Source organism: Ipomoea nil, unplaced genomic scaffold (assembly GCF_001879475.1).
Source record: "Ipomoea nil cultivar Tokyo-kokei standard unplaced genomic scaffold, Asagao_1.1 scaffold0900, whole genome shotgun sequence".
Taxonomy (NCBI): domain Eukaryota; kingdom Viridiplantae; phylum Streptophyta; class Magnoliopsida; order Solanales; family Convolvulaceae; genus Ipomoea; species Ipomoea nil.
The window spans coordinates 1,713,241-1,726,024 of NW_017617328.1; the positions used below are offsets into that span (position 1 = coordinate 1,713,241).

The window sequence follows — 12,784 nt, forward strand, 5'->3', positions numbered from 1 at the left end:
TAGTGTCCATATATAGGGCATTAGCCCTTCTTTTTCGGGGGTTCCTCTCCTCTCTCTTCCACTCTCTCTCTCTCTCTCTCTCTCTCTCGCAAGCATAGAACTCTATCTATTCTCTTGAAAAATGCAAGAATATCAATGAATAAGAGATCCTTTTGAGCTACTTTCTCCTATCTACTCTCCATATTGTTCATACAGTTTACATACACATGGTATACGTACAAAATACGTGAAATAATTTACGTTATCAATCACCAACCCTAGTGCCCTAACCACCCTGGTTTTGAGTCTAGGTAAAAAAAAAAAAAAAAAAAAAGTAAATCGCAAAAATGTGTTTTGACGGTATACACATTCCTCACACATTGCAATGCCCTTGAATCAGATCAATGTATGTTTTGCTCCCAATGGGGACTCAGGCTTATGTGCTAAACACTGCAAAAGAGATTCTTTTGTTTTAGCTATATACATTATGCAGGAAAAAAAAAAAAAAATTGCATGAAGAGTTGAAATCTGAAAGGTCAGCTATATGTACAAATTATAGTTAGAAACATCTAAATAATCAATCAACCCAACAGGAAAGGGGAAAGCAATGTGCACCAGACAAATCTCAACATAAACATCAAAACTACAATACAGAACAAAAACCACACATTATCATGCTGTAATGTACAAATCCCAATCTCGTCTTGCCATCTGTTCTTCGTTCTACAGGATCAGCGAAGTCCCTACTCACAACCCGGGAGGGACTGAGCCGAAGCGAATGGAGAAAAGCTCGTATAGGAGTCGCTCGGCCGCAGTGGGTTCGGGTGCCGACTAGAGGAGCCGAGGTAACTTGTTGAAGCATTGCCCCCCGGGCTTGGAATGTATGGAGACATGTATCTCGAGTTAAGAGGCGACATGGAAGGGTAGCCGCCTAGGGAATGATTCTGAGGCGAAACGAGGTAAGAAGCGCGGGATCGTTGTGAAGATGATGCGTTTCTGAGGTCCACCGAGCTCCGGCTTGCGGTAAGATGGGGTGATTGGATGTAGGACTGAAGTGAATGGCGGTGGGTGTAAGGTGTGCTGGAGATTGATTGAGGTCGTGAAGGGGGTCGGGACGACGAGGGGGACCGTATTTGTATTGCCGACGATGATGCTAACGATGATCGAACAGATCCCATTGACGATAGAGAAGCACTCGATGAAAGCAACGGTGTAGACTCTGACGCCGGTGGATCACCGGTGCTGGTTCTAGCGTCGCGTTTACAAACCGGGCAGAAAGTTCTCCACGATGTTAGCCAAGCATCGACACACATAGCGTGAAATTCTGTCAAAATCACAGAGACAAGTTAATCATGTGTGAAAAACACCAACAATAACATAAGACGGGGTCTAGGAACAAACAAACATGGCATGTTCCAAGACCGAAATATTAACTCCTAATCCTATCCCGCGGGGTTCAAGTTTCACTAAATCCTAATCCTAAAACAAAAAACCAGGACAATTGTGAACATTCAACAACCAATCAGGTCAGATATATACTATGAACCGAGTTTAGACACCCTAAAGAAAACTTGAACACAGACTAGCTTGGTTGGCGTGAGTGACTGTGCACTCTCGTCCCTTAAGAGAGGTCGGGAGTTCGAACCCCCTCTCGTATGGAAAAACCAATATGGCCAACACTTTGCCCCTTAATTGGGCCCGCCCGGTGCGAACAGAGATTAGTCTAAATATGGTACGGGTTTAAAGGTGCCTCATACAGTTAGGGTCTGCTCGGGACACCTTGTGGTCTGAACAAAAAAAGAAGACCTGAACACCGAACCCCAACGAAAAAGTAAAGGTATAAATTAATGTTGGAGATTCCATTATATTCATATAACTTGGTAAAACCGTAAAAGACAAAACTCTCTTGAAGATAAAGAAGACTTACTATGGCGGCATGGCAGAACCCTAAGCTTGTCCCCGACGCTATAGTCTTCAAGACATATAGCACAAGTCATTGACGTACAGTTATCCTCAACAACTGCAGTAAATATTAGACTCGGCATGGCCTTAACGAGACGGCTACTCATCCCGTGGAACTCTCGAACACGTGTAGTCCGTGGCCTTTCTCTTCTGACGCGATGCCTACGAACAAAGAAGCAAGTAGCTAGCACAGCTGACATGGCAAGCAGCGAAATGAATGATATAGCCATGATTGACCAGGCCGAGTTCTCGATGCTCGGGATTATCCATATTTCGACGTTGGGATCACCGGCATATGTAGCAAGTGTTTCTCCAGAAGCTTTTGAAACAAACACCGCTGGTATCTTTATACCGCTAGAACTTCCTGCCACTGCATTTCCAATTCTCCGGGTTATATAATCAATGTAAAAAAACTATAGAAATGCAAAGGAAAAGAAAGAATCAAAATAAGAATAGGTCCCTCGAGTCTCGGTATGAACATTTTGAATGCATGACCTTAATAAGGTAGAACATAAGTGCGGGGAATTACACATTTACACGGCCTCCTTTATCAAGAGCTTAATATCTACAGAAACCTTCCACCTTAAGAAAACCCTCTAGAACCGACAAATATAAATTAATTTACTCACTTTCGGTTTTGTATTTATTACCATCAACCTTAAGTGGTGCACGCAATATAACCCAAACTCGGACCTTGACAATAGCCTTTTAAAAGCGCGCTAATTGATGCCATTATTATTTACTAAACTTAAACGAGTATGAAATAAGCAGTGTTGCAAAAATCGCGCCTAGGCGTCGATTGATTAATTGACGCCTAGGCGCCAGGCGGTCGGCCTCCTAGGCGCCAGGCGGTCGGCCTCCTAGGCGCCAGGCGGTCGGCCTCCTAGGCGCTCTAGGCGCCCTAGGCGGTCCCCAGGCGCCTAGAAGGCGCCTAGCGATTTTTTCAACATTGGAAATAAGAAATAGCAGAAACAAAATTGCGAGGGGAAAAGGTCATTACTTGCCACTAGATCTCCATATTCACTGTCGTAGACTATGGCCGCTTTAAACCCCGCCACTTGTGCTCTCTTAACTTTCTCCTCGAAGCTGCATCCTCCCCTAATTATCAACACAAACGGAGACTTTGTGCTGTTTTCTACAACCTCCACTTTATTACTCAACGGTGAGCACGCATCCAATGGCTCAGCAACATACAATGTCCCGCACTGCCCTGATCCCTTTGCCGAGGGAGCTGAAATGCAAATGCCCTTTAAGTTAATGCTCCGTATATTATGACTATATAAGCAGAAAGCAGAATTTGTAAGTGTGAATTTGACCGAGGAAAACAACTAGAAATGCCTCCAAACACCTTAAATCTAACCATACATTCCTACAATTCAAGAAACCTAGATTTTCCGTAACTATACCACACTTGCAAATCAAAATCGTCAGCTCGTTGGGATCCCTAATTCCCTAAATGATATTAGTTCAACAGTACAACCATCAACAAGTGAAACTATGCATCGCAATGCAAACAAAACAACTCTTCAAGTACTTACAGGCAATTTCACAAATCAAAGATAAGGTTAAAGCAGAAGATGCAAGAAATTTGTTAATATTGATATAAGATGAAGATTGCTTTTTCAGCTTTCAGACAATTATGAAACATCAAAAATCAGGAAAGATTCCACTACTTTATGAAAAGATAACATCCTTAAACACCCAGAAAAACAACAAATCCAGATTCAACCTTACACTAACACTACCAAATTCCAAATCTTAACAAAAAATCAAAACTTTGAACCAAATGGAAATGAAATCAACCAACCAAAATTAGCCTCGATGTCTTCGAATGAAGAGGTAACGTTTCTACCGATCAAAACTACATTGGCAAGGGCAGGAGGAGCCGTCAGGAACGCAAAACACAAGAAAAAGAGGGGAAATAATACCCAGAGTTTCAGCATAGCTCCAATTCCAAAATTCAAAACCCTAATAGCCCTTATCTTGGACATACAAACAAAATATGAGAACAAATCACAGGTTTGACGCGAGGATGATAGAAACATCGGCTTCCATATTCTCAGCAATCCCTATTCATCCTGGTATTGTGCCCACTGGTTTGGATAAGGAAATTGGGTTTTCAGGGGCTTCAAAGTTATCCAAATTTTTGTTTTCAATTTTGGAGAAAAAATTGAAGCTTTTTTCGGATGAAAGAAAAGCAAGGTAGATCAAGGTTTTTCCTTTTTTTATTATGATTAGTTCAGAGCTGTGATGATTATCGTGTTATGTTGTGAACTCCAAAAAAGACAAAGATGAAGGAGAAGATAATAATTAAAAAAGGTCTGATATTTATCACTATTTTTTCATATAAAAAATTAAGATGTTGTGATTATTTTTTTATATAAGATTTTTTTTATTTATGAAAAAGTTTACGGTGATGGTTTGAAGATATGCACCTGATAAAAGTCATAAAACTCATCATAACCATTAAAGATGTAAATCAATATAGATGGTTAATAATTGATCGGCTCAATTCAAAAACATGGGACCCCCATATTTTATCAGATCTATTTGAACCTGAGGATGTGGATCGTATTCTAAAAATACCTGTGAGCCCAGATTATAGAGACACATGGTATTGGCATAATGACCCGAATGGTTGCTACACGGTAAAGGATGCTTATAGGCGCCTAATGGGAGAGTTTAATCACACTTTGGGAGATTTTGATAGATGGATTACATTGTGGAAGTTGAAAGTTCCACCCAAATGGAAAACTTTTTTATGGAGAGCGGTGTGTGATATACTCCCAACCACAACAAATTTGATTATAAAGAGGGTGGATGTGAACCCAACATGTATGTTGTGTGGTCTTGCTAATGAGAATGTTATGCACTTATTAGTTTTATGTGATTATTCTAGAGCTGTATGGAATATTTCGGGGCTGCCTATTATGAATATTTTTTCAACGTCTTTCCCGAACTGGCTTTTGACTGTTATGGATATGCTCACAGGCGAACAAGTCAGACGCGTTGTGGGGGTCCTCTATTTTTTATGGATGGCCAGAAACGAGGCGGTCTGGGAACATGCGGTAAGGAGGCCGGAGGTGGTGTGGCGCCGTGCAGCTGCGGGAGAAGCGACCTACACGGCAGTCCACGCCCGCCCAGTGGCGACACCAGCCGAAGGAGTGCAGGCAGTGGCGGCCGAACGGGCGACGTGCCACGTCGACGCCGGCTACGATCCGAACACCGGCAATGCAACCTATGGGGCGGTTCTACTCGGTCCGGAGGGTGTGTTCAAAGCAGCGGCAAATGGAAAGCTCCCGGGGTGTTTTACTCCTCTTATGGCGGAAGCGCTAGCATGCAAGGAAGCCTTGTCCTGGCTTAAAGACCAAAACGAGAGCGAGGTGGATATTCTTACAGATTGTCTTGTCTTAAGGAATGCGGTTCATGCAGTTACTACACCGAACTTATCCTATGTTGGAATTGTGATTGAGCAATGTAGGACAGCTATGGGTAGTTTCATTTATTGTTCGCTTAATTATGTTCCTAGAGCTTTAAATTTACATGCGCATACTCTTGCTAGTTTAGCCTATGATCAGGATCATTCTATGTACTGGGATTTAATCCCTCCTGACTCTATCACTCAATTTCTGAATTAATATACTGGAACGCCATATTTTAAAAAAAGATTGTCCGAAGGTGCACACAGGATAAAGTGAACTTTGATTGTGTATAGTTGACGGGCTCAGACCAACAAAATCAATAAACAGTTCCTGCGAAAAACAAACTTGGAACATTGTAATTATAAAATTAATAGACAAACTTTGCTGAAATTTCCCACAACATATTTGAAATTTTATTGGGTATAAACTGTTTTGGTCCTATTTTTTTTTTTTTTTTTTTTTTTTTTGGATATATCAAGGGTTTTCACCATCGAACACAGTATCGAATCCCCTAGCTGAGTTGTAAGCACTTCTTTTGGGTGGGACAGCTGACCTTGAGATTTAAGGCTGCTTTGATCCTAATTGATGAGTTGAAAAAACGTGTGATTTGATTTTAAAACTTCGTGATAATAATTTGAAAGTAATTTTGTAAGATATAGTACTAGTTTAAAATAGTAGAAGTGTCAAATTACCACCTTGTGCTTAGATGGCATGTAGTGATTTCTTTTATGTATGGGGGTCATGAGATTGAGCCTCAGTGGAGGTGTATACTAGTATTCAAAAAAAAAAAAAATACCCTTTCAACATTAATGGATAATTAATTCTTTCATTTAATATTATTTCATATTTACTTATTGATAAAATATTTGATTTTAAACATTTTTTATACGATGAAATTAAACATTAATGGATAATTGATTCTTTCATTTAATATTATTTCATATTTATTACTTATTGATGAAATATTTGATTTTAAATATTTTTTATACGAAGAAATGGAAACAAAAAAACATAAGTTATTACATGAAATGTGGTTAAGTTGCACTGGTTGGACTACCTAAAAGAGGGGATTAGAATCATGGGCAAATTATGCTGTGCATCTGTATGCACCATGCATGGTGCATACGGATGCAAAAACGATGTCGTTTTAATAAAACGCGCGTCTCTCCTTAAAAAAAAATTAGGTTCGATTCCCAGCAATAACATATGAACTACAATTCCATAATCGATGAACTATAATTCCATAATCTAATCTATGAACTAAAAATTCCAAAATGAATGAACTAAAATTCCATAATCTATAAACTAAAATTCCATAATCTATGAACTAAAATTCCAGAATGAATGAACAATATAATGTTGTTGCTGGGAATCGAACCTGAATTTTTTTTAAAGGGGAGACGCGCGTTTTTTAATAAAACGATGTCGTTTTGGCATCCGTATGCACCATACAGCATAACTATCCAGAATCATGTAAATCAAAATTTAGAAGTCAAAGTCGCAAGAGTTCCAGGCATAATGTCATTTAATATAATTCACACATATATTAAACACGGTATAAATATACGGAGTAATTAATAACACAAACATGATCACGTTGCAATAATCTCTGCATCACTTTTTTTTTTTTTTTTTTTTTTTTTTTTGGAAAAATCTCTGCATCACTTAAATAAGATGAAAGTGAAAAATTGTGGTGTTTCTCGGAAACCTTGTGTTATTCTTAATTACTATGGTTCTTCAAATTTTTTTCTTCATTTTTCTGATTTTCACATTAGATAAATGTATAAGTAAACGAATTCTTTATTTTCCTTTCTCAAAAAAAAAAAAAAAAAATTAATTAGTAAACACACTCTTAATTTTTGTATATTGACATTGAATCATTCTAAATTCACTCTTATAAAACTCTTATTTTAACATAGAAGTAAAATGTAACCAAAATTTACATATTAAGGGTGTGTTTGGTTGGTGGGTTTTGCACATAGGAATGTGTATGAAAGTGATTGTTGTTGTTTAGTTGATAGGTTTTTAGAACACTACTATGGGTTTCGAATACCCCATCAATTGAAAAACTCATACCCAAATAAAATAAGGGTTTCATTCCTTTATTCATTCTCAAGCACTACTATTAGTAACCATTCTCATTCCACCCTACTACCAAACATGTTAAATACTTTCACCAAAACCCATTATCATTACCAAGTATTTGATACCCATTCCAATTCCGATTCCTATGTGCGAACCAAACACACCCTAATTTTTTTTTTTTTAGTGCAAAAGGCAAAATTCCTTGTCCGTAGGGCCTTCATCTGCACACCCGAGTTCTATGATAATTGTGAAATAGTTAAATTATGATGATTCAATAACCTCATTAATCATTATGTGTCTTTGGGTGCAACCTAGCTACCATTCGATAACCTATTGAGCTATCCATGAAATTATCTAGGGATAAACAATTTAAATTACAGTTTTTTTAAAAAAAAAAATATAGTAGAAAATAGAAAGGGAAGAGTGGATCTAGTTTCTTGATGAGAAGATTCTTTTTGGCTAAAGTAATATTCCAATTCTGATGATTAGCCACATTCTATTACGGATATGGAGTACTATTTAAGAGTGTATTTGTGTATGTCAATTAAAAAAATAAAATTATTAGACAGTATGAGCTGAGTATTCCTTATTTTGGATTAAATATTTTTCTATTGTGCCTAATATATAAATTCATATTAATGATTAATATTATGGGAAATAGTAAAAAGATCGTATGTCATACCTAATTTGACTAATCTTATCAAGAACCACTTTTGATAATCACTCTCCATCACCACCTTCTTAAATTCTCCAGTTCAACAAAAAGACCACTTATGAAATTATAACTTACAATTCTGCAATTAAACTTATAGCAATTCCAATCGTATACTAAAACTCAAAGTTCATTCACCCGAATAATATTGTGCAAGTAAATATAGCACTCAAATGATTACAACTATAGATATATAATATTTATTGATTTATTTAAGTATTTATTATTATTATTATTATTATTATTATTATTATTATTATTATTATTATTATTATTATTATTATTATTATTATTATTATTATTATTATTATTATTATTATTATGTTGCGTGGCGTTGTTGGTAATTCATTGTATTTAGACTTTTGGAGAGGTAGATTAACGAGACAAGGATACAATTAAGTGAATTAACCCAATAAACTAAATAAGGCAATTGTTTTTATGGAGCATGGTACACAATAAGATATCACATTATTTATGTACTAAATATATAAAATAATGTATTTTCAGTATTCAAATAATGTATATCAGTAAACAAATAATGTATCTTTAATATATTAAAAAAATATATTTTATTCATAATTTACAAAGCTGTGTGGATCATGGTTCATAGAATAATGATCGACTAAATAAGCATTGCATTAATATAATGAGGTGTAATTATAGTATTTAATTAATGAAGAAACATTTGTGCAGCGACAGGACACCTTGCACCATTTGGCGTGTATGGTACGAAGTGGAGTCAGCAAGCAGGTACTAGAACAATTAAAGAACATTAAACAAAATTAAAAAGACTAAGGTTTGAGATCGAAAACGTGATATTGTCGGGCCACCAAATGTTCAATATTTTGGAATAATCATTTTCGAATTGGATTAATGGATATATGTTGATTATTGATGGGAGTCATGCATGGACAAATTTAGATTGAGTAGGGACTAATTAAGTTTAAATGAATTTAAAAATGTTCATACAAAATATCAGTCAAAATGTCTGCAGCTAAGTCTCTATACTGTAACTATTTGTTCAATTTAGTTCATATACTTTAATATAGTTCAATTTAATTCATGTATTTTAAAATTTAGAACAAATAAGAACAATATTTAATATCGTTTATTTTTTCCGTTAAGTCTGTCCACATGGCGTTGAAATTGCCATGCCAGATTTGTGATGTGGCATTAGGGATGACAATGAGTCGGGAGGGCTACATCCATCACCCGGCCCACCTTATATTTTCTCAACCCACCTCCACTCCACCGGGTACCACCACTCATCATCTTATTATTATTTTTGCAAAAAATAATATTTAAATTACTTATACATAATAAAATAATAAAACTCATTAGTTATACTAAAATATAAAACAATAGAAATATTCAAATATAATGACTAAATTGTTCCAGGTCTGTCTAGGGTCGTGAGTGTCTATACCACCGGCTTGTATTTCACATTTGATTGATTATTAATGCAGTTCGATTTTTCCTTTAAAAAAAAACTAAATTGTTAATTTTTAAAAATAAATTTAGTAGTTTAGATATAAAAATAGTAAAATGTTATCCAAAGTTATTGAAACTTTTATAATTAACTTTGTGCTAATATAACTTATTTTACTATTATATATATATACACACACACACACACACACATGGTGGGTCGGTGGGGTTCTAGGCGAGTTTTGTACATAGAACCCAAATTCAACCCGACTCATCGCGGATTCACTTTTTTTTTTTATTTTTTATTTTTTATTTTTTTATTTAAGATCCACCCCGACCCATCACCCTAAAACGATCTATGCGGGATGAATTCAGGTGGATACTCGCAGGGCGGATTGAAATTATCATCCCTATTATGACATATAATACAATATGATTTTCGTACAAAAAAAAAAAAAAAAAGGAGTAAAGACTCAAACCAACAACCTATTACTTAAAGAATGATGAGCTCTCAACCATCAAGCTACACATTATATTAATTAAACTTGTCTAAAGAATGAGCGTGTTGAGATGGGTCGATAAATACCAATCACTTCTATTATATATATGACTTGTGATCAATAATACTGAGAAGCAATTTTGTGGAGGTCAAAAATAATTTTGGACTAAAATTCTTTGATTTCTAACTACTTAGTGACTAAAAATCAAAGAATTTCAAATAATAAGATTTATGATTGTGACGTTATTATAAAGTATTATTTTAAGTTTGCATACATACATGAGTTATTATATGATTAGATATTGATCAATAATGATCCTATAATAATATTCAAATAGTTTATTATGCATTGAATTTGAATTAATTGAATGTGTGGACATCCTAGTCTGAGCATGATGACAAGACTCCTAATCCATTAATGAAATGATCTTTTATTCATAATTTTAATCCACTCGCCTAAGTTCGATTTCTAGCTATATAGTATATACCCATCCATTATTCCATTCTATATATTCATACCTAGTCCCAAGGATGACAATTTCAATCCGCCTCATAAATATTCATCTAAATTCACTTTCTATAGGTTGGGTTTTTGGGTGATAATGAGTGGTGGGTCGGTGATAAGTCTTAAAAATGTAAACCCACAATATATCGGTTTGAATAAGGATTCTATGTACAAAACTCACGTAGAACCCCATCTGACTCACCATGCGTGGATATATATACAAATAGTAAAATAAGTAATAATATATAATTATTTATAAAAATTTTTATAACTAACTTTTTATTATTTTTATATCTACACTACTATGTTTATTTTTTAAAATTAACAAATTAGTTATTATATTTAAATATTTATATTATTTTATATTTTAATATAATTAATAAATTTTATTATGTGTAAGTAATTTAAATAAGAAAAATAATAAGTTGTGGATATCCGAAATGAGTTTTGAAAAAGTCTACTCGATGCGAGGGAGGTGGAAATTAAATATAATGTGAGGCGATGTAGGTAGAGAAATATAATATGAGTTGAGTGATGAATGTAACACTCTCCAACCCATTGTCATCTCTAGTCCCAACAAAACCAATTTATGAAAATTAAATTTTATATAATAACCATCAATTTAATATAAATCTAATAGTTAAAAAAACGACTAAATTTAATTTTATAAACATTTTAAACTTTACTACATTTTTAAGGTGAGTCTAAAAGAGACATACTTTTGGAAAAATAATACTCAACTACTTCAACTATATTGTTCACAAACAAGCATGCTAAGGATTATATATATAATGAACTATTGTTCATCACAAACACTAAAAATCCAACCCATTTAATTTACAATAATCTACAACGTAACTACATATATATAAATTAAAAGACATTGGGCGAACGTAACCGAGACCCACAGCTAGCTAGCGTTAATCAAGTAATCAATTAACATGCAACGTGAAGACGCTGTCCAAGGTCGGCAAGGTACAACGTAAGACACATAAGCGTAATAACGTTAAGGAAAGACGAATACGAGTTCAACTTCTTCAGCTTCCTGCTCAACCTCATCATCTCCGACGACTTCCCCGCCGTTGCTCTTTCTCGCTGCTTTTTCTCTGCTATTTCACTGGCTGTCGCCGCCGTGCCGCCGTCAACGACTGCTCCGGCGGCGGGACGATCCGAGCCAGCATCCTTCGTCACTCCATCGCCGCCGTGCTCCGTTTGGGTGCTCCCTTTTCCTCTCCCTTCTTCCTTCTCCATCTTCATCCTCTCAAACATCACCTGCATTGCATTATATATATATATATATATATATATATATATATATATATATATATATAACAATAACAATTTCCATTTTTAATCTTTTCATTTTTGTTACATTTTCACTAATTATTATATTCAACTATCATTCTTTTCACTACTAATCTTCTAACTTTGATATTTTTTTTATTTTTTTATTTTGGTTGCAACCCGCTATTTAAAGATGTGGGAATTACTGAAAATTTTGGAATTTCTGACCACCTGAAAGTGATCTTAAATCAAGTCGAAAGTAAAAAGTGATCTGAAATAGCAACAAAGATTTTTTCGGATACCAAAAGCGATCGGAACAAGGCTTTTGACTTGATTTAAGATCACTTTCAGATGGTCAAAAATTTTATAATTTTCAGCAAAGGAGTGGGGCTAAATAAAACCCGCCTTGCAGTCAAAAGATCAAACCATAAAAAGATAAATCAACTTAAATTTAAAATTTAACTGGTAGGTTCCGTGTATCAGACTCTCAATTAAATTAGAAACTTAAATAATTGGTACCAATTGAATGTGTTTCATTTAAACTAAAAAACTTAATTAATTGGTAACAGTTGAATGTGTTTCGTTTAAACTAAAAGTTGTGTGTAACTTGCACCATTTGGCGTGTATGGTAGGAAGTGGAGTCAGCATGCAGTGATGCAGGTACTAGAACAATTAAAGAACATTAAATATAATTAAAAAGAATATAAGGTTAGAGAAAACGTGATATTGTCGGGCCACCAAATGTTCATATTTTGGAATAATCATTTTGAATTGGATTAATGGATATATGTTGATTATGCAGGGAAGAATCTAGAGAAATTTTTTTAGTAGCGGTGAACTTCAAATGAATTTAAGAATGTTCATGACAAAATATTAAACATACATCGATAATATAGTTCAAATATAAA

At 34.9% G+C, this 12,784-nt stretch overlaps 1 protein-coding gene across 1 annotated transcript; it reads right to left on the reverse strand.

The window, feature by feature from the left end:
• Window positions 1–477: 477 nt before the first annotated feature.
• LOC109179425 (receptor homology region, transmembrane domain- and RING domain-containing protein 2-like) lies at window positions 478–4,205 on the reverse strand. Its single transcript, XM_019328926.1, has 4 exons — window positions 3,749–4,205; window positions 2,942–3,172; window positions 1,907–2,311; window positions 478–1,303 (listed from the first exon to the last, which is right to left on the reverse strand). Exons 1-4 carry the CDS (start codon window positions 3,984–3,986, stop codon window positions 723–725), a joined length of 1,455 nt encoding a protein of 484 aa, XP_019184471.1. The 5' UTR covers window positions 3,987–4,205; the 3' UTR covers window positions 478–722.
• Window positions 4,206–12,784: the final 8,579 nt, after the last annotated feature.

Excerpts from the sequence above, each read along its gene's own strand:
- LOC109179425 (XM_019328926.1), bottom strand. The coding sequence starts at position 3,986 with ATGTTTCTATCATCCTCGCGTCAAACCTGTGATTTGTTCTCATATTTT. Across the intron at positions 3,173-3,748 it reads AGACATCGAGGCTAATTTTG|CTCCCTCGGCAAAGGGATCA; the intron begins GTTGGTTGATTT and ends TTTGCATTTCAG. Across the intron at positions 1,304-1,906 it reads GGTTCTGCCATGCCGCCATA|AATTTCACGCTATGTGTGTC; the intron begins GTAAGTCTTCTT and ends TGATTTTGACAG.